Source organism: Balaenoptera physalus (genome assembly GCF_965194825.1).
Source record: "Balaenoptera physalus genome assembly, chromosome: 5".
In the NCBI taxonomy this organism is placed as follows: domain Eukaryota; kingdom Metazoa; phylum Chordata; class Mammalia; order Artiodactyla; family Balaenopteridae; genus Balaenoptera; species Balaenoptera physalus.
The window spans coordinates 118,833,037-118,855,787 of record NC_138884.1 but is presented as its reverse complement, the minus strand read 5'-3'; the positions used below and the strand labels follow the sequence as shown (position 1 = coordinate 118,855,787).

Here is a 22,751-nt window from a genome sequence, read left to right as displayed (position 1 = left end):
TTTGCCCCACAGGTGCTCGAGAGTTTGAGATTGTACTGGGGAAGAGTGTCTCTGGTGTCTGTATTTTAGTGAGGTCACCCTAAAGGCCTGGAAGGGGAAGGGTCTGGAGGTAGGAGACTAGTCAGGAGGCTTTTGGAGTGAATTCAGGTAGCGGCCATGGGAATAGAAAAGATGGGGCATATATATATATATATATATATTTTTTTTTTTTTTTTTTAAGGTGGGGCATATTTGAGGGCTCTTGAGCCTGTAGCATCAGTGGAACGTGGTGCCCGGGTTGATTGCTGAGTTTGGGGGTGAACATGAAGGATGGTGCTTTCAGAAGAGAAGATGGTATGATTGAGTTAGAAAATGTAGGGTAGGAAGGGAGAAGATGACTGTTTCATTTTAGCTGGGTTAGGTTTGAAATGCTGGTGGCGTATCTAGGTGAGGATGACCACTGGGTCATTGGGAAGTTGGTTCTGGAGCTCAGGAACGTTGTGTAGAATTGAGATAAAGATTTGGGAATCAGGGGCTTCCCTGGTGGTGCAGTGGTTAAAGAATCCGCCTGCCAGTGCAGAGGACACGGGTTCGAGCCCTGGTCGGGGAAGATCCCACATGCCACGGAGCAACTAAGCCCATGTGCCACAACTACTGAGCCTGTGCTCTAGAGCCTGCAAGCCACAACTACTGAGCCCGCAAGCCACAACTACTGAGCCCACGTGCCACAACTCCTGAAGCCTGTGCACCTAGAGCCCGTGCTCTGCAACAAGAGAAGCCACCACAATGACAAGCCCGCGCACCGCAACGAAGAGTAGCCCCCGCTCGCCACAGCTAGAGAAAGCCCACGCACAGCAACAAAGACCCAATGCAGCCAAAAATAAATTTTAAAAAAAAATTGGGGAATCATTAACTTTATTGTTGAAACCTTGATGAAGTTGAGTATACAAAAGAGTATATAGAATGAGCAGCGAGCCACAGATGGAAACTTGGGGAACACCTTCATTTAAAAGGACAGTTGGAATAGTAGGATCACGACTTAATCACTCTGCCAGATACTAAGGGTATAAAGCTACTGAAATTATTTCAGTATATTGGGATGAGATCTGTGACAGAGGTATATGGTGGGTACTCTGAGAACGCAGCAGGAGTGAGGCCTCAGTCAGCCTGGACATGGGGGTAGGCTTCCTGGAGGACTTAGCATGGAGCTGTGCTGTGAGGGGACACGTTGCTGTAGCCAGAGGAGAGAGGTGGAGTGTTTTTGGCAGGGGGGGATTGCAAAGGCATTAGGCCCAAACAGCCTGGTAGACCAGGCAGGTGCAAGACTGAGAATGGTGGGGCCAGGTGGAGAAGGCCTAGACGCGTCACACTGAGAAGCTTGGGGTTTACCCTGATGGTGCTGGGCAGTCTCTGAAGAGTTTAGTGACGTGGTTGAATTTGCATCCTCTGTCATCCTGGGGACAATGTAGAGTGTGGCTTTGAGCAGGTCAAAGCTGGAAGCCAGCAGACTGATTAAAAGGGTGTTATCCAGACAAGAAAAATGAGCTTGAACCAGGAGCTAGGGAAGAAGTGCAGACTGGGTTAGTGTAATGTCTAGAGGTAAAATCTGAAGGACTTTGTGACAAAATGCAGGGGGTGGGACGGCAAAGGGAAGAAACCAGAACAAGTCTGGGGATTCTGGGTGAGTCGTGTTGTCATCCCTTGATTTGGGCAGTATAGGTGGGAATGCAAGCTTGGGAGAAAAGAGAGTGGGCTCAGTTTTGGACGTGTTAAGTTTGAGGTACCTGGGAGATCTCCAGGTGGGTGTACTTTGGAGGAAGTTGGAAAGGTGTGTTTAATTTCAGGAGAGGACAGAGTTCAGGCTTGAGTGTTGGTTTGTATGCTGCAGTTTACACTGTGAAAGCAGTTGAGAAAAGTGCTCAGGGACCGTGCAGCGTGAGCAGCGGGCTCCTGGTAGAATGTGGGCAACACCAGTGCCTCGGGGATGGGTGAAGTCAGAGGAGCCCAGGGGAGCCTGCATAGGAACGGCCGGGGAGTAGCATTATTGCAGTACACAGGGTTCGTAGTGTGAAATGTGGCAGAATGGCCTGGAAAGTGCCATGATTAAGGGAATTTTTGTATGATTTGTTAGTTCATCTCTTTTAAATGGAAGAGAGTGAGTTTTCCTTGTTTGTTGCCAGTGGAGAAGGAGGAAGTTGAAAATTCCAGATGCAGCAGCGATAAGGGGTTGAGCCAGGTTCATTAGCAGGAAGGGGATTTTTTTTTTCTTATGTACAATTTTTAAAAGTTAATTTCCATTTACAGTTATTACAAAATATTGGCTATATTCCATGTTGTACAATACATCCTTTAGCTTATCTTACACCTAATAGTTTGTACCTCCGACTCCCCACCCCTATGTTGCCCCTTCCCCCCTCTCCTACTGGTAAACACTAGTTTGTTCTCCATATCTGTGAGTCTGCTGCTTTTTTGTTGTATTCACTAGTTTGTTGTATTTTTTTTAAATTAATTAATTTTATTTATTATTTTTGGCTGTGTTGGGTCTTTGTTGCTGCACGCGGGCTTTCTCTAGTTGCGGCGAGCAGGGACTACTCTTCGTTGCTGTGTGTGGGCTTCTCATTGCAGTGGCTTCTCTTGTTGCAGAGCACAAACTCTAGGCACACAGGCTTCAGTAGTTGCGGCTCGCAGGCACAGTAGTAGTGGCGCACGGGCTTAGTTGCTCCACGGCATGTGGGATCTTACCGGACCAGGGCTCGAACCCGTGTACCCTGCATTGGCAGGTGGATTCTTAACCACTGCACCACCAGGGAAGTCCTGTTGTATTTGTTTAGATTCCACATACAAGTGATATCATACAGTATTTGTCTTTCTCTGTCAAACTTATTTCACTTAGCATAATGCCCTCCAAGCCCATCCGTGTTACTACAAATGGCAAAATCTCATTCTTTTTTATGGCTGAATAGTATTCCATTGCAGAGTAGGGGATTTTTGAATCTGTGAAGGGAGGAGTGGCAGGAGGGAAGGAGATAAAGGTGGGGGATATAGGTAAATTATATGGCAGAGGGGAGATTGAGAGCGTTCGTGTCTGGGGATTTCCTTTTCTTTTCTTTCTTTCTTTTCTTTGGCCATGCTGCACGGCATGTGGGATCTTAGTTCCCCGACCAGGGATTGAACCCACGCCCCCTGCATTGGAAGCGTGGAGTCCTAACCACTGGACGGTCAGGGAAGTCCCTGGGGATTTTCTTTTTGAAATTAGAAGTGTGGCCATCTGATAAGAGTGGAAGTAGGCATGGGTTGAGGGGCCGTAAGAAAGGTGGTAAATGATAGCATGAGCCATGTGGGGATAGGATGGAGGAAGGTGCAAGGGCTAGCTTTGAAAATGGTGGCACTGCCTTGTCTATGGAATATGAATGTGGAGCCTGCGTTTGAGAACAGGAAGATGAGTGAATCCTCAAGGGAGAACTTGGTTTTAGTTAAGACCAGAAAGAAGAAGAGTTTCACTTACAAAGGAAGCAGTGTTCCAGAGAGAGTTTAGGCCGAGCAGTGAAGGTATTAGCAGAGTTGGGGGTTAGGAGCCATGCAGAAAAGTAAAGTTTTGGGAATGCTAGAGATGTGTAGTGGCTTCAGGGGTTTGTATTTGGCAAGTGGATAAACTAGCCTCAGGGTTCTGAATGGATGGATCCCTTGTGAAGTTACTTTCATGCTAGCTCAGGCTGAGGTTGAGCGTGTTGTTAAGAGAGAGGCCTGATGACATCTGCATTTAAGCTGGGCTTTGGCTCAGCTTCCTCGTAAAATTTAGGTGAAAGTTTTTATGGGGCATCCATTGTTCTCCCTCTTGGAACTTGCCAGTATCTCAGACTTTTAGAATAGCAGGCCTTTTAAAATCCTTAATGAAGAATGGGTGTGTTAATCTAATGATTTCTTGGGTTTATTTCTTTTTCAGTTTATATTTTCAAAATATAAATTAAACGTTGTCTATTTTCCAGTAACACAGCTGAAAAGCACTTTTACTTGTCCTTGACATTAATACAGTACCCTTGATTCATATGCGCACTCTTTGTTACGTTTCTGTATGTGCCTTTTTTCTAAGGATCGCAACAATGCAAGGCAAATTCATGAGGGTGCAAGTTTACCTTTTTTTGAAGTGTTTGTTGATGCTCCCCTGCATGTTTGTGAACAGCGGGATGTCAAAGGACTCTACAAAAAAGCACGGGCTGGAGAAATTAAAGGTAAGTAATATTTTTTTTCCCAGTTTGTCTTTCCTTAGATATTTCATCTTACCATATCTGAGACTGATAATCTTTTCTAGGAGATGGAAGTTTTCAAACAACTTGGAGTTCCTTGAGAAGAGAAAGCAAGTCTTGTTACACTGTTGTATCTCTCAGGCCTACCAGTAGTACCTGGCACTGTGTACACTCAGTATCATCGATCAGGTTGAAATCCTACTCGCAAGGCAGTTTTAGAGGATTGGGACTTTGGGGGCTGGTGGAAACCTATTTGGTATAATTAGGTACCTAGCATTAGATTGGATATTAGTTGCTAGTTGCTGCTACTTCTGTTCTCTTTTTTCCAGTGAAAATGTAGGACATTCCATAGCTACTGGGAAAAATGCCTGAATTATAAGCATCTTGAGAGCAAGGAAAATATCTCATTCTTATTTATATCATAGTGCCTGGAATGGTCTGAAATTCATTCTATGTATGATTGTTGCATTAGATTAAATTAACATATCTGTGATTTTACCAAAGTACATACAGCTTGTATTTTCGATTTTGTGGTCTGCTCCCAGAGTTTCAACTATGATGAAAATTTGGACATAGAAAGAGACATTTAGAACCCGTTCTGCTGTCGCCCTTGATACCAGTCATTCTGTTTATCTTTTAGACATCCTTTGACATTAGCCCTGGTCTATTACCGGTATTATTATTAACAGTAACAGAGGGCATGCCAGCATAAGAAAAATCAAAGATAGGTTCAGCATTGTTTGGGATCAATTCATGCCCCTAACTTTTGTTTGCCTTCCCAGCAGGGAGTGTGATAGCCTCAGACTATCAGGAGCTCTATGAAGTGTAGATTTTGGCACCAGCTTCTGGCCCTAGAAAGGAAAAGGTGGAACAGGAAGGAAAATGCTTGTTATTCTGGGCTCTTCTGTTTGGACCTGGGAGCCCCTCAGCAGTTGGGGCAAGTTCCACTGGCCGTGGTGAATCTGGTTCCTTGGGCAGGGCTCGTATCCAGTCTTGCCATCATGGAGACTCAAGTTTCACCCATTAAGCCTGTGCTTTCTTGACTCAGCGAGAATAGGCTGCCTGACCTGAATAATATATGGCAACAGGAGGGAAAACAGTTTATCCATTTAATTTCTAGGTCATCCTCTCTCTGTTGACGGCCAGTGTGCACTTCTGTTTTTTGTAATAGAGATTTGCAAAGAGAAGCAGAACAGTGTGTCCAGGATCCTGAAGTCTGAATCTCCTACTTATTTTAACTGTAGTTGGTTTTGTTGTTTTTGCAAGGATGGATTGATGAGGGAGGTAGATTTGTTTGCTCAGCTGGAGTAAGCACCCTGTGAGCCAGGACAACATCTTTACCATTTTTGTATTTTTAGAATTTAGCACAGAGCATGGCCCAAAGCATAATACTTGGTACACACACACAGTAAATGCTTGTCGAATGGATTAGAAGGTGGAGTGGAAATTGGATGTTCAACACTTTGATCAGTGCTTTCTATTTGCAAGGTTTATATTTGGTGCTGGGGATGCAAAGATGAATAATAAGACTGAATCCAAAATACCTTGAGTCACTTACAGTTTGCATTCTGTATCTGGGAATGTGCTTGTATTAGTTCAGTTTTCTATGTTTTACTTGTTTACCAGGTGTTTCTTAATTCCTCTGAATAGACATTGGTAAAATGTTCTTAGGTTAATGTATACCTGTGTGCATGTGTGTACACACGTTTATTTATTTTAGGTTTGCCATGGTTCTAGAGTTCCTGACTGGACAGTTTTCAAAATCATTTACTCATTGTAAGAATGGTGCTTAAAAAGTTTCCTACCAATGCTATTTCAGAGCCTAGATGGTAAACATTTCAGGGACAGGTGAGATTGCATACATTCAGCAGACTTCAGGCTTTTATAGGCCTTTATATGGCATTTACTAAACTGTAAATATATGCCTGTGTCAGCTACTCTAATACCTAGATTATTTTCATGAGTAATGCTCAACTAGTTGTTATTTACTTAAATATAAATGTTTTTCTCACAGTATACATTTACTGTAATCACTTATGGGCTAAATTAACTAGGAAGAGACTTCCTGGGCTTTTAAAATGTTAAACCAAGTCTTCTAACACAGTGATCCTCAAGCTTTGCTGCACATAAGCATTTTCTGGTGGGACTTAAAAAATCTAGTGCCAAGGCTGTACCCCAGACCATTGAAATCAGAATCTCTTAAGGGTGGGACCCAGTGATTCCAGCGTGTAGCTACATTTGAGAATCAGAGCTTAAGAACTAGTGTTTTAACCAGGTTTGTTTTTTCCCCACCTATTTTACTGTGACTCACCACTAATACTGTTAGGAATATTGGTAATGCAAAAATTTCTTCTTGGGTTCAGGACTTGATGTGATACTTAAAAATATGAAATAGAAAAAAAATGAAATAGATGGGCTGTAGACTTGTAGTGTTTATTTTAAAGCTTTTTAGTAATGATTTTAAATTCATGTTGACCATTCTAACCCAAGAATGACTTGGCATTCCAAGGCAGACAGATCTCGAATGACTTCGGAATGGAATAATGTTAAAGATAGGAATAGCATATCTTCAGCTCAACCAGCCCATTCTGTGGTTAACATCATGTGTTCTTTCTCTTCTAGGCAGTTACACGGTAGCACATATACAGATAGGGAAAATCTAAATAGTGATTAATATCTAAATTGGTTACATTTGATTGTGGAACATTTTTGGTGATATAACAGGATTCCTTACTTATGTTCTGCTTAAGCTAATAGTAGTTACTCTGTCTTGCCTGAACACTTAATGTGATGGCAGAAGAACCCTGCAGAGCTTCAATTCGGCTGTAGATAATCCTGGTGAATATAATGGACAGATTGACTTGGCATTGGTTTTTGCACTGAGAGGGAAAAAAATCTTGTCGAGTTTGGTTTTATGCCCAGGGTTTAGGCAGTATATCCTGTGTTCCTGTGGAGAAATTCGATGCTCTGGATTACTTGGTATTCATTCCTGTTTCTTCACAGGCACTGTAGGCGTTTACTTAACAGAAAAAAGGAAAGGTGATAGAAATGTCATCAATCTTCATTATTTGAAGATTCCAGATTTGCAAATGTGCCTACTCACTAAAATTTATTTGTTACCCCACATCCATGTACCCACAGTGCTTTGGCTGTCACTTGTAGACACACACAGAGCAGCAAAATTTTAGTCACCCAGAATATACATTCCCAGCTGAAGTTGAACAAGGCTTTTGTGTTTCAGCTCTCATACTGTAAAGAAGTGTCCTTTTGATGGCCTATTTGGTGCCGTGTGTTTTGCTTTTTTTTTTTTTTCTTTTTGTTGGTGATTTTGCTGTTTAAAATGGCCCCCCGGCACAGTGCTGAAGTACTGTCCAGTGTTCCCAAGTGCAGGAAGACTGACCTGCCTTGTGGAGAAAATACATGTGTTAGGTAAGCTTTGTTCAGACATGAGTTCTGGTGCTGTTGGCCATGAGTTCAGTGTTAATGAATCAGCACTATATATGAAATAAGGTGTCTTTAAACAGAAACACTCATAAAACAATATATTAATTGGTTGACAAAAATTTGGTGACTAGAGGCTCACAGGAAGCCAAACCCACGTTTCTCCTAGAAGCAGTGGTTCAGTATTCACTAATTTTGTGTGTGTGGCAACTTATTGAAGAGAACTACTGCGAATAAGAAGGATCGACTGTTTGTGTTCAAAGAAGAAACAAAAGTTTAATTAGAAATCTTCTCCCAGGAAAGAAGTTTCAATATTATAACCCCGTAACTGAGAAGGGGCAGCATAAATATGAACTTCAGCATAGCAGAGACTTGCACTGAGGAAACAAACCTATTTTAATTTCCACTCCCTCTATTATCTTTTACCTTTTATAGGTTTCACTGGGATTGATTCTGAATATGAAAAGCCAGAGGCCCCGGAATTGGTGCTGAAAACAGACTCCTGTGATGTAAATGACTGTGTCCAGCAGGTTGTGGAACTTCTACAGGAACGGGTAAGAGGAGGTCCAAGAGGGAATCCCCAGAGAATAATTATATCCGTCTCTAACATTCCCCCTCCAAAAAAGGGGTTGTGGTAATATGGAGTAACATTTGTATTTTATATTCTTTTTTTTTCTTCCAATTTTATTGAGATATAATTGACATACAGCATTGTATAAGTTGACAGTGTACAGCATAATGATCTGACTTACGTACATCACGAAATGATGATAACAGTTAAGTTTAGTGAACATCCGTCATCTCACATAGATACAGAATTTAAGAAATAGAAACCATTTTTTTGTGTGTGTGATAAGAACTCTTAGGATTTACTTTCTTAGGAACTTTCATATATGACACACAACAGTGTTAATTATATTTATAATGTTGTACATTACATCCCTAGTGTACTTATTTACCTTATAACTGGAAGATTGTACCTTTTGACTGGCTTCATCCAGTTCCCTCTCCCCCAACCCTCTGCCTCTGGTAACTACAAATCTGATCTCTTTTTCTGTGAGTTTGTTTGTATGTTCATTTGTTTTTGAAGTATAATTTATAACACTGTGTTAGTTTCTGTTACACAACATACTGATGTTTTATATACACTTCAAAATGATTACCATAATAAGTCTAGTTACGTTGCCACAAAGATATTACTTAGTTATTAACTATATTTCCCACACTGTATATTTCATACTCATGACTCATTTATTTTGCAACTATAAGTTTGTACCTCTTTTTTTTTTTTTTTTTTAAAAAGCCCCATTCCGTTTTTTGTTTCTTTTTTTTTAAAGATGTATTTATTTATTGATTGATTGATTGCTATGTTGGGTCTTCATTTCTGTGCGAGGGCTTTCTCTAGTTGTGGCAAGCAGGGGCCACTCTTCATCGCGGTGCGTGGACCTCTCACTATCGCGGCCTCTCTTGTTGCGGAGCACAGGCTCCAGACGCGCAGGCTCAGTAGTTGTGGCTCACGGGCCTAGTTGCTCCGCGGTATGTGGGATCTTCCCAGACCAGGGCTCGAACCCGTGTCCTCTGCGTTAGCAGGCAGATTCTCAACCACTGCGCCACCAGGGAAGCCCAGTTTGTACCTCTTAATCACCCTCACCTATTTCTTTCTTCATCCCCCAGTCACCTCTCTTCTGGTAATCTTTTTGCTCTCTGTATCAATAACTCTGTTTCTGTTTTGTTAAGTTTGTTCATTTGTTTTGTTCTTTAGATTCCACATAAAAGTGAAATCATACAGTATTTGTCTTTCTCTGTCTGACTTATTTCACTTAGTATAGTATCCTATGGGTCCATCCATATTGTCATAAATGGCAAGATTTCATTCTCTTTTACGGCTGAGTAATATTTCATTATATACATATACCACAACTTTATCCATTCATCTATTGATGGGTACTTGGATTGCATCCATTTCTTGGCTGTTGTAAATAATGCTGCATAGGGATGTGTATAGCTTTTCTAATTAGTGTTTTTATTTTCTTTGGATAAATACCTAGGAGAGGTATTGCTGTATCATATGATAGTTCTATTTTTAATTTTTTGAGGAATCTCCATACAGTTTTCCATAGTGGCTGCACCAATTTATATTCCCACCAATAGTGTATGAGGGTTCCCTTTTCCACACATCCTCGACGATACTTGTTATTTGTTGTGTTTTTGTTAATAGCCATTCTGACAGGTGTGAGGTGTTATCTCTATAGTGGTTTTAATTTGTATTTCCCTGATCATTAGTGATGTTGAGCATCTTTTCATGTGTTTGTTCACCAATTGCATGTCTTCTTTAGAAAAACAGATCCTCAGATCCTCTGCCCATTTTTTAATCGGATTGTTTGGTTTTTTTGATGTTAGTTGTGTGAGTTTTTTGTATATTTTGGATATAAACCCCTTATCAGCTATATCATTTGTGAATATCTTCTCCCATTCAGTAGGTGGCCTTTTTGTTTTGTTGATAGTTTCCTTTGCTGTGCAAAAGCTTTTTAGTTTGATGTAGTCCTATTTGTTTACTTTTGCATTTGTTTCCCTTGCCTGAGGAGACATAGCCAAAAAAAATACGATTAAGACCAAAGAGCATACTGCCTATGTTTTCTTGTAGAAGTTTTATGGTTTCAGGTCTTACATTTAAGTCTTTAACCCATTTTGAATTTATTTTTGTATATGGTGTGAGAAAGTAGTCCCAGTTTGATTCTTTTGCATGTAGCTGTCCAGTTTTCCCAACATCATTTATTGAAGAGGCTGTCTTTTTTCCCATTGTATATTCTTGGCTCCTTTGTCATAGATTAATTGCCCATATAAATGTGGGTTCATTTCTGGTCTCTCTATTCTGTTCCTTTGATCTATGTGTCTGTTTTTGTACCAGTACCATACTGTTCTGATGATAGTAGCTTTATAATGTAGTTTGAAATCAGGGAGCATGATACCTCCAGCTTTGTTCTTCTTTCTCAAGATTGTTTTGGCTGTTTGGGGTCTTTTGTGTTTCCATACAAATTTTACAATTATTTGTTCCAGTTCTGTAAAAAATGCTATTAGTATTTTGTTAGGAATTGAAGTGAATTTGTAGATTGCCTTGGGTAGTGTGGTCATTTTAGCAATATTAATTCTTCCAGTCCATGACCAGGGTATATCTTTGCATGTTGGTGTCATCTTCAGTTTCTTTCATCAGTGTCTTATAGTTTTCTGAGAAGAAGTCTTTTACTTCCTTAGTTAGATTTATTCCTATTTTATTCTCTTTGATGTGATCGTAAATGGAATTATCTTCTTAATTTCTCTTTCTGATAGCTCATTGTTAGTGTATAGAAATGCAACAGATTTCTATATATTAATTTTGTGTCCTGCAACTTTACCAGATTCGTTGATTAGCTATAGTAGTTTTTGGTAGTGTCTTGAGGATTTTCTGTGTAGAGTATCATGTTATATGCAGTGACAGTGTTACTTCTTCCTTTCCAGTTTGGATGCCTTTTATTTATTTTTCTTGTCTGATTGCTGTGACTAAGACTTCCAATACTATGTTGAATAAAGATGGTGAGAGTAGACAACTTTGTCTTGTTCCTGATCTTAGAGGAAATGCTTTAACCATTGAGTATGCTGTTAGCTGTGGGCTTATCATATATGGCCTTTATCATATTGAGGTGTGTTCTCTCTATACCCACTTTGTTGAGAGTTTTTATCATAAATGGATGTTGAACTTCGTCAGAAGCTTTTTCTGCCTCTATCCAGATGATCATATAATTTTTATTCTTCATCTTGGTAATGTGGCGTATCACATCGACTGATTTGTGGATATCGAACCATCCTTGCATCCCTGGGATTAATCCCACTTGATCAAGGTGTATGATCCTTTTAATGTGTTGTTGAATACATTAATTGCTGAATACGTGCATTTTAAATTCTTTATAGCACTGACGGTTTTCTGTGCATGTGCGTCACTGTGTTAGGTGCTGTGGGGGGCACCATATATGTACCACATGTGAAATATTCCAGTCAGTCTAAACCACAGGAGGCTTGAGAGACAAACAGTCTTTTATTTTACCTGTAATTTTAACACACAAATACCTTATAGAGGAAAGTCATCCTTGGTTATTCAGCTCTACAACTTGGCATCAGTATATTTTTAAGTTGAGTTACATAATGTATTTAACTTTTCCTAAACATTTACAGAGTGTCCAGATTTCCCCTGTGATAACTTGATGACATCTTATGGTTGAATTTTAGGGAGGTGAAGGTTCCAGGACATAAGGACCTTTGTCTCGTTCCTGAGCATATGGAAACATAAAGAGGTTTGATGCTATCCAGAACTCAGGCCCACTAGGTGCATGATTCTCTCAGAGTTTAGTTTAATCTCAGTTTTTAGAAGTTACTTTTCTTCCCTTCTCTGCTCGTTTCTCCATACTTCCCCTTTTCCAGTGGAGGGTCACAGTTCATTTAGCTGAAGAGGATCTGGCCTTCATGTGGGTGTCAGTAGTTCCTTTCTCCCCAGTCATGGGGTCCCTACCTTTGCTGTTCAGTGCTGCACAGGAACTCCTGATATGGTGGTACACATTCGGCATTGCATCATTGCTCCTCATTCTGTCTTAACTGTGGCTTGTGATTTCTGAACCCACTCTTGATTTTTAAAATCCTATTACCATAAAACTCTTTCATGTAGTATTTCTTACTGGATATACTAGGCATACAACTTATAAATAAAAATTACCTATATCTGAATATACTATGAATGTTTAGCCTTTGAATTTTTCCATATTATAAAATGTTTACCAGATGATTAGTCTAGGACTTGCTTTCCTAATTTATTTCCCTTACATAAGCATTTTAGCTGAATAGATAGAAATAAAATGAATTGCTAACTGCCCTGCTCCGATGTTTTTCTTCATATATATTGATGTACTCTCTGCAGGTCAATGAGACCTAATCCCAGAAGGTTTCATACTTCATTTTTCTGCTCTTCTTCATTTTTCCGTTGGTTAATAGGTTTCCTATTAACCAACTTCTGAGCTCTTGAGCTAGTCCTATTGCTCTGCTTCTGGCTTCCCTCTCATCTCTTCATTATTCATTCTTTCATTATCCATCATCAATCCGATATCTGTTAAAAGCCCGCTACTGTAGTTAGTCACATTCTAGGGCACTGGCACTACAGAGCTTAACCAGCTGTGTTTCTGTCCTTGAGGAATTTACATTGTAGGTGATAGAAACAAATTAGAGTATATAATTCCTAGAAAGTGTCCTAGAAACCATAGTTTCAGTGTATACATAGCATACTGGGAGGCACAGAGGACTGAGTTTGGAAAGGCTTTATATCAGATCTTTCTCATCTGTTTGTTCATTTTTAAAGGATTTTTTGGGAGAGGGCATAGGATACATTTTAAAAAATTTTATTGAAGTATAGTTGATTTACAATGTTGTGTTTAATTTCTGCTGTACAGCAAAGTGACTCAGTTATACATATATATGTTCTTTTTCATATTCTTTTCCATTATGGTTTATCACAGGATATTGAATATAGTTCCCTGTGCTATACAATAGGACCTTGTTATTTATCCATCCTATATATAATAGTTTGCATTTGCTAATCCCAAACTCCCAGTCCTTCCCTCCCCCACCCCCTCCCCCTTGGCAACCACAAGTCTGTTCTCTATATCCGTAAATCTGTTTTTGTTTCGTAGATATGTTCATTTGTGTCGTATTTTAGATTCCACATATAAGTGATGTAATGTGGTATTTGTCTTTCTCTTTCGGACTTAACTTTGCTTAGTATGATAATCTCTAGGTCCATCCATGTTGCTGCAAATGGCATTATTTCATTCCTTTTTATGGCTGAGTAATATTCCATTGTATGTATATACCATATCTTGTTTATCCATTCATCTGTCGATGGACATTTAGGTTGTTTCCATGTCTTGGCTATTGCAGATAGTGGGGCTGTGAACACTGGGCTGCATATATCTTTTTGGATTATAGTTTTGTCTGGGTGTATGCCCAGGAGTGGGATTGCTCGATCATATGGCAACTCTATTTTTAGTTTTTGGAGGAACCTCTATACTATTTTCCATAGTGGTTGCACCAGTTTACATTCCCACCAATAGCATAAGAGGGTTCCTTTCCTCCACACCCTCTCCAGCGTTTATTATTTGTAGACTTTTGAATAAAGGGCATTCCAACTGGTGTGAGATGGTACCTCATTGTAGTTTTGATATGTATTTTTCTAATAATTAGTGATGATGAGCATCTTTTCATATGTTTGTTGGGCATAGAGTTCTGGGTTGACAGGTGTTTTTCTTTTAGTACTTTAAAGATGTTGTTCCATGGTCCTCTTGTTTGCATTGTTTCTTTTTCTTTTTTTTTTTTTTTGATTTTCCTTCCTAGAAGGAGTTACAATGTTCTTTGCTTCCATTTTTTTTTTTTTTTTTAAGGAATGTAGTTTATTTTTATTTATTTTTATTTATGGCTGTGTTGGGTCTTCGTTTCTGTGCAAGGGCTTTCTCTAGTTGCGGCAAGTGGGGGCCACTCTTCATCACGGTGCACGGGCCTCTCTCCATCACGGCCTCTCTTCTTGTGGAGCACAGGCTCCAGACGCGCAGGCTCGGTAATTGTGGCTCACGGGCCTAATTGCTCCGCGGCATGTGGGATCTTCCCAGACCAGGGCTCTAACCCGTGTCCCCTGCGTTAGCAGGCAGATTCTCAACCACTGCGCCACCAAGGAAGCCCGTTTGCATTGTTTCTGATAAAAGTCTGATGTGATTCTTTTCTTTTTTCCCCTCTCTTTATAATGTTTCTTTTTTTTTCTGCCTAAATTCAACATTTTCTCTTAATCTTTTTGGTTTTCAGCAGTTTTAGTATGAAGTTTATAGGTCTCTCAGTATATTTAGGTCGATTTCTTTCAGTTTAGAGTTCTTTTACTTTCTTGGATTGGTAGTTTATTCTTTTATTGGTTTTTGAAAACTCTTGGCCATTATGTCTTCAAATATTTCTCTTGTCCTATTCTCCCTCCTCCTTCTGGGACTCCAGTTACACATATGTTAGACAATATAATATTTTCCCTCAGCCTAAAGATGCTCTGTTCTTTCACCCTTTTTTGTCTTAACTTTTCAGCTTTATTAATTTCTATTCACTTATTTTCAAGGTTACTGATGCCTTAGCTGTATCCAATATATTGATTTGCCCATAGGAAGAATTTTTAAACTCTGATAATTAAAAAATTCTATCATCATTTGGCTTTTTTGTTTTTAATATAAGTGTACATCTCTCTGTTGAAATCCTTTATCTTTTTAGGCATGCTGTCCACTTTTGCACTAGATGTTTTAACATAGTAATTTTATTTTAAAGGCCTGCCTGATGGGTCTAACCTCTGGGTCATTTCTGGATCTTGATATATTTCTTAACAGTGGGTGTTTTTCCTTGCTCTTTTTGATGTGTCCTAATTTTTTATTGAATGCTGGGTGTTGTGTCTGGAAGAACAGTAGAGATTGAGGTAAGTGATATTTATGCTTTGGGCATTTATGCTTCTTCTGTCACACTGTTAGTGTAGTGAGTTGAGTTAGTTTAATAAGTAGTTCGGCTGGGTTAGGGTTTCCTTATTCTATAGTTACTCTTAGTGCACCACCCGCTTCACATTTCTCCAGTGGTGAGCTCGTTTCCTTGTGCTTAGTGTGGGATCTGGCCTGCTGGAGGGTTTTCCGCAGTGTTTCTACTCCATCCTCAGCTTTTAGCATTCCCTATATGCCTGTACCACAGAAGGGGGTCCCCTTCCAGGCTCTTGCTCCTCTCTCCCAGCAGTAAACTACTGTTGCTTATTACTTAGTGCCAAGCTCGTGATGGGGGAGCAGTGGTGGTCTTCAGTTCTGCTGGTCCAGCTTCAGTCTTAAGCAGGACCTATGCTTCTGGATCTCGGAGTGGGTCTTTCTCAGTGTTGCTTCCCCTCCCTGCATGGTAGCCAGCCTCTCTTTGAACCTGGGAGGTCTTGGAGGGTGAGTTTTCTGCTCCTCACGTGCAGATCCCTGGTTTGTATCGGTTCAGGATCCCGGGCCAAGAGAGTTTCTTCCACCTCCTTTTGGCAAACCATACTTGCTTCTACCCCTCCCCCAAAACAGCAGACCCTGGGAGGCTAGGGGTGGGGTGGGGAGCGGTTTCCTGCCCTCCCCCATCAGCCTGAGGCTTTTGTTTTGGATGAGACAGTGTTGCAGGGAGTGGGCGGAGCTTTGTGCTTGTGCACCACCGAGGGAGCGCTCTCTCTGGTCCCCAGACCTGCCCCTCATGTTCCTTCTGCACACCTCTTGTAGGCCTGCTTGGGAGTGAGCGCAGAGCTCCTCGTGTCTGGCTTCCCAGTGATGCTAACCTGTCACACTAGTCCACACTCAGCCTTGAAGAATTTGCAAAACTTTACAGCTGTTTTCTTCTTCCTGCTTTTCTTGCAGCCATCTCTTCCTCCCAGGCTTTACTAAAGGGAGATAATTCATGTGTCTTGGCTTTTCTTGGTGGGACTTGTCACTCTTTGGAAGCAGCTCATGTTATTGCTTTAGGACCTCAGCTCTGTGATGGGCTCAGGAAAGTTTGATTTTATAGATTAGCTGGCCTTTCTGCTTGTTAGGTGGTGGTCTATTGTGTAATTTCTGTTTTATTTTCAGCGAATTGTCTATCCTTACTCTACTTTTACTCTGTTGGGGTTGTTTATAGTTTTCTTATAAATTTGTATGAAATCAATAAATATTAATTCTATGCCATTTTCATTGAAACTATGTTTTCAGTATTCTTCCTTTATATTTACATTGTAGTTTTGTTTGCATTTTTTATATGTTGAACCTATCTTTTTTTTTAACTTAAGATTTGTCGTATCAATGTTAGAAAGTTATACTTAGTTCTATTTTCTTTTTTCTTTTTCTATTTTTGGCCACACCATGCGGCTTGCAGGATCTTAGTTCCCTGACCAGGGATCGAACCCTGGCCCATGGCAGTGAAAGTGTGGAGTCTCAACCACTGGACCGCCAGGGAATTCCCGATAGTTCTATTTTCTGTTAGTTTGGATTGTCTGTTTTTTATATCTAATTACTGATTCTTAAGTGTTCTACAAAACTTCAGAAAAATACACATAGATATTCTCATAAAATTTTAGGGGGCTCATGAATCTCAGAAGCCATTTTATGGGCTATAGATAATTCCAGATAGTTCAGACGCTTAAGGGATTATTAAACTTAGAGTGTGATGGCTACCCTCCTTCCCTTCTTTCTTTCCTTCAATTCCTAAACACTTCTTTGGGACCCTACTCAGAGTTGCGTCCTTTGAGTTTGACACTTTACCTACATAGAGGCTTTTTTCTTTCTTTTTTTTTTTTTTTGTAGTGGGTAGATGATTTGTTGTTTTTCAAGAAAAATTTATCTTGAGAAAATTTGGCAATTCTTCTGTAAATCTAAAAATATTACAGAGCATTCTTGTATATCCTTTACCCAGCTTCCTCTTAGGTTAATAACTTACATGATCATAGACCATTTCTCAAAACTGAGAAATTAAGCTTGGTACTTTGTACTAAAGCACAAACTTATTTGGATTTCACAAGCTTTTCCACTATTATCCTTTCCTATTCTTGGATTCAATCCAAGATCCCTCACTGTATTTAGACTTAAATTATTTTTAACCATGATTCTGTAAAATGAAAATGCAGGCTCATGTAGTGTCTGTTATGCATAGGACTTTGCCTTTTTTTTCCCCCTGTAACAGTAAAAAATTGAATGTTGACTGCCACTGTACAATTGGTCACCCCACTTCCAGTCCTGTCTGCCTTTTATTCCATTTTATATTGTTGGCAGAATCATCTTTCTAAAGTGTAGTCTAATCCTTTCCATTTTTTACTCTAAAATATATATTGATTTTTTTTCCCCATTGTTTATAGAATTAAGGTAATTTGTGTTCAAGCTTCTCCATAGTTTGGTTCCAAGCTGCTTTTTAAAAAATTATTGTCCTTATGCCTTTCACCACAGTGTTTACTTTTTTTCTTTTTTTGATGCCATTGCTTGCCTTAGTCTCTGTGGCCTTAATGCCTTGCTCCCAATTTGTTTGTTCCTAATTAATGATTATACCTATTATTCTTCCTTTTATACAGATATTAGTCTATATTATTCTTGCTAGACAATCTGATAATTGGACAGTTTCATTCAAGGTTTTGAAAACGAGGGATAGATAAACTAACATCTAGTGAATCCTTATTGTAAGGGCCATGTATGTGGGGCTTTGCGTCTTTTAAAATATTTGCTTTGATTGTTAGAATCTCAGGGGAAGTGGTCTTTTGTCCTACTTTAGCTTCTAACCACCTCTCACTTGAATTACTTTGGTGGTTTCCTACTTGGTCTTTGCACTGAGTACTTTGTGTATGTTGTCTAATTTTATTCACAGAGTAAACCTATGAAGTATTTCAGAGATATTAACTAACTTGTTCATGAACTTATTGGACTCCATACCTAGGATTCCAGGTACATGAATTCCTAGAATTCATTTTCATATGCCTCTGGCTTTTACTTCCAAGAGTGTTCTTATTACAACGCAAGTACAATATAATTAAATTTACGGCCAGAAAGGTATTCTGGTTATATTAGTTTAAGACAGGGAAATTTTCTTTTGAAAATTACTCAATTTTATTCTAAACCTGGGTGGTGACAAAAGAATAAATGTAAATGCCTCCTTAATGCAGTTGCTTTTTTGGGAACCACCCTCTTTTGGGGAAAAGATTTCAGTTATATGCTTTCCTAAGTAAATGACTTCACTTCCCATTGAAAGTATGTATTTCTGTTTGTACTTGCTGATCCTGTGAGTTAATTTAACAAATACCTAGTGCCATACATGCTAGGCACTGTTGTAAACCACTGTGGATGTGGCAGTGAATTAGACGGTACAGATTCCTGCCTCATGGACCTTAATTTTTGGTCGTTACTACCATTATTTATAAACTAGAATGACTATATAAATTCTTTTTTTTCTTTTATAACATGATATAGAATTTAAAAGTACAATTGAAGGAAGAAATATGCACACATACCCAACTACTTCTGTTCTGGCGTTTATTCTCCTTTGATTTTCTCACAAAGTTGAATCTCAGCTGAACATTAGGACATGGGGAAACCAGTGCATACCTGATGTTCAGCTCAGAGTTTATGGTTAGTTGGTGATACAAGGAGTTTCTTTGCCTGCTGCACCCTTATCGCAAGGTGACTTAGTGTAATGTGCTTTTCCTAATAAGCTCCTTCTCCCTGGTGGTCCATGGGTAGCCAGTGCAATTCAACTTCATTGTCATCACAAAGACATTTAAAAATTTTTATTTATTTATTTATTTGTTTATTTATTTTGGTTGTGCCGGGTCTTAGTTGTGGCAGGCAGGCTCCTTTAGTTGCGGCTCGTGGGCTCCTTAGTTGCGGCATGCAAACTCTTGGTTGTGGCATGCATGGGGCATCTAGTTCCCTGAGCAGGGATCGAGCCCGGGCCCCCTGCATTGGGAGCCTGGAGTCCTAACCACTGCACCACCAGGGGAGTTCCACAAAGATATTTGTTAGGTTTTCCAAGGGTGGGTTATGTGAGCTCACATGGTAGAGCTAATATCACAAATACAGATTGCAGGTGGAGGGGATGAAGATGTCGAGTGAAATGGTGTTTTCAGGGAATAGTGACCAAATCTCCATAGCTTTGTAGTGTGTGCTCTGAGTGGGGATGTGAAGATTAGAGGTTCTGCGTTAACTAGCATTATGTCTAAGAATATAATTGTGAGTGCTGGCAGGGAATGGCGCAGGTAGAGATGGAAGAGCAGAACTCTTGGCATGTGCGAAGCCTTTGGTAGTCCCTTCAGTAGCATCATTGCATTTAATTTTTGTTAAAACTCTGAGAAGTAGTTACAATTTTCATTTTACTGATGAGGAAACAGATTCAGGGAGGTGAAGTTGTTTGTCCCAGGATAGTTCAGGTGTTTGACAAGCGCTGCCTCCTCTGGTAATAAGTGGAATTTTTTCTGTCTGATGCTCCATATTACTTTGGAGAGACTCTTCTGAAATGAATTCTACCAGGTATTGTTTCTTTAACGTTCTTTACTGTCGACAAAAAATTAATCCATCTAAGAAAGAAATGGAAAACTTTATTCGAGTCAAATAGAGGATTTTAACCCAGGAACAGGCCCTCAGCAAGCTCTGAGGACTGTTCTGCCCTTAAGGGTCAAAGCACAGTTATATAGGTTTTTGAGACAGAGGGCTGTACATTAAATGATGTAGATAGTTTGCACAATCCAGATCTGTGAGTACAAAGTGGAGGTCATTGTGGCCCCTTACAAGATCATGAAGGAATGTTATCTTTATTTTAAAATTAATTAATTAATATATTTATTTTTGGCTGCGTTGGGTCTTCATTGCTGCGCGTGGGCTTTCTCTAGTTGCGGCGAGTGGGGGCTACTCTTCGTTGTGGTGCGCAGGCTTCTCGTGGTGGCTTCTATTGTTGCGGAGCACAGGCTGTAGGTGCGTGGGCTTCAGTAGTTGTGGCTCGCGGGCTCAGTAGTTGTGGCTCGCGGGCTCTAGAGCGCAGGCTCATTAGTTGTGGCACACGGGCTTAGTTGCTCTGTGGCATGTGGGATCTTCCCAGACCAGGGCTCGAACCCGTGTCCCCTGCGTTGGCAGGCGGATTCTTAACCACTGCTCCAACCAGGGAAGTCCCCAAGAAGGAATGTTATCTTTTAAGGAGTTGTCTTGTTGGTGCTAGGAGAACATTGCTTTTTATGATTGAACATGAATTTCTGCTAGTGGGGAGAGTTAGGCCAATACATAATGCAGATACACAATGCACAGTAGAGGGGAGAGAGGTCAAAGGGCAGTGAAAATTTTTCATGTTTAAATTTTCCTTGATTTGCCTTAGAATATGAAATTTTATCATTATTAAGATATGGAATTGATTTTCACTGTCCAAGAAAAAATATTTTTAGTGTGGTTTACAGTGGGTATTTTAGGATGATGGGTATTTTGGTTCTATCATCTCTGGATTGTCTTATTTCTCTTTTGATCTGGCTTATGTAGTATAATTGGTATAGGCAGTGTGGTCATTTAAATAAATACTTAATTTCTCAGTATTTTGTCAGGGCATCTTTATTTTCTCAGTATGCTTCAGTTGGCACATTTTTATTCAAGAAGATAGAAGACACTGGAAAATACTGAGGGTTTTTTATTTAAGTTTTTTTCCTAACCCTTGAATGGTCACTAGATGGCCTGCTGGTATTGCATTTTAACTTGGCGGGTTATGACATAAAGAAGTAGGCTTCTTGCTGATGGTTTTAATCTAAAGTGATATTTTAAATACTGTTTTTAAATCTACTAGGAACTCTAGATTTAGTAGTGCTATAAATTATTTAAAGGTTTGTCTTCTTATGAAATGGTGGTTTAGTGCGCTAAATGGGTTTTATACTGCATGTAAAACCAGACTTTGCAGCTCAGTTTCAAAGTGATGCCAGTATGTCGTTGGTGTTCATGCTTTGGATGCATGTAGCTTAGATAATAGAAATTTAATAGTTTCATAAAAATATGATTGAGCTCTAGTGTTCAAATCTGTTGAGATTTGGCTCAAGAAAAAGTTCAGAAAATACTTAAAGGAAAAATTTAAAATGTGAAGTCACTGTGTTTATTAACTTGTTCACAGTTCTTTAGGAAGATTAAAAAGAGAAGGCAAGAACTACTATTTTCAGGTAGTGAATGTTGTTTGTTCTGCCGGCCAGTTTCCAGGAAAAAGCAAACAATTTTCTCTTTGAACAAAGATATGGATACAACATATGTTAGGTGTTAGACTGTATTTAGTCAGTCAAGCAAAAAAAAAAAGCAAAAGTTTTGAGTATCCATGTTACATTTTAAAATTAAATTTTAAAATATTTCTAGACCTACCTCATTAATGGTAGCATGTGACTTGTTGACTGACCCCCTACTCAGGAGAGCTCCCAGGAGCACAACGCTGTGTCCTCTCTACCCTTAAACGCTTGGTGACTATGGAGCTCTTAAAACTGGAAGTAAGGGGTTAGGTACATGAACACTTGTTCCTGACCTGGCTTGTGATCTGTTTTTGTTTTAAAGGAAATTTCCTGAAATAAAGGGTTTTATTTGTACAGGTTTCAGAAGAACACATTATTTTCTAACAGCTGACTGTGTCCCTGGGAATCCGAATGAATCCCAACTAAAATGGATAGCTCATGTGGCAGGGACTTCATGTTCTGTTGTCCAGATCTCTTGTCTCACTTTGAGGTGGTTTTGACTCTTTTAGATGTTCAGTAGTGGTTTTGGAAAGGAAAAATATTTGTCAGTAGAATGTGCTAGGAACTGGCTGTGTCTGCATTTTAAAAACTTTTTGTCTTCCTGATAGTTCTCTTCTCTCTACATGTCCAATCCACAGAGAACTCGCTTCCTCTGAGTACGTGTTCCATGTTCCTGTTGGCTCCTGCTATGTTTGTGTTAATTCCAAAAGTGCTCACTTTATGTACCTTCTTAGAAGAGAAGAACAGTAGCAACCTCTTGAACCTTTATTTTGCCATTGGTTAGATATCAGAAGAATTTTATATCTAAGTTGTGAGGTTAAAATTCACTTTAAAATAATTGCAGGGTGTGAATTTTGAAAAGGGAAGAATTTTGTGACATGCTTGTAATGAAAACAATTTTATACTTAAATAATTTTAATAAAATTTTAATTATAAATATTAAACAATAAAATTTTATGTAATTTAAAATTATTTTCTCAAACGACTTCCTTCCTTTTTGAAAAGAAAGTGATTACAGGGGAATTCCCTGGCGGTCCAGTTGTTTGGACTCCACACTTCCACTGCAGGGGGCACGGGTTTGAACCCTGGTTGGGGAACAAAGATCCTGCAAGCCATGTGGCATGGCCAATAAATATTTAAAAAAAAAAAAAAAAGTGATTATAGCCTCTATGTTCATGCATACAAAGCAGCACATTACTAACAATGCATTCATCCTAAAGCTATGGCATTATTAGTGTACAGAACATTAAAAAAATAATTTGGTTGGATTTATAATATAGATACCACTCTTTCAT

General features: G+C 39.4%; 1 protein-coding gene across 4 annotated transcripts in view; it reads left to right on the top strand.

Annotated features, from left to right (window-relative positions):
• The window catches only part of PAPSS1 (3'-phosphoadenosine 5'-phosphosulfate synthase 1), a 104,217-nt gene that overhangs the window by 20,757 nt on the left and 60,709 nt on the right, over window positions 1–22,751 (top strand). For all 4 annotated transcript variants that reach the window (XM_082462834.1, XM_082462835.1, XM_082462836.1 and 1 more), the window contains 2 exons: window positions 4,070–4,208; window positions 8,100–8,218. In XM_082462834.1, coding sequence (XP_082318960.1) covers window positions 4,070–4,208; window positions 8,100–8,218 — 258 coding nt within the window. The remainder of the gene's footprint in view (window positions 1–4,069; window positions 4,209–8,099; window positions 8,219–22,751) is intronic.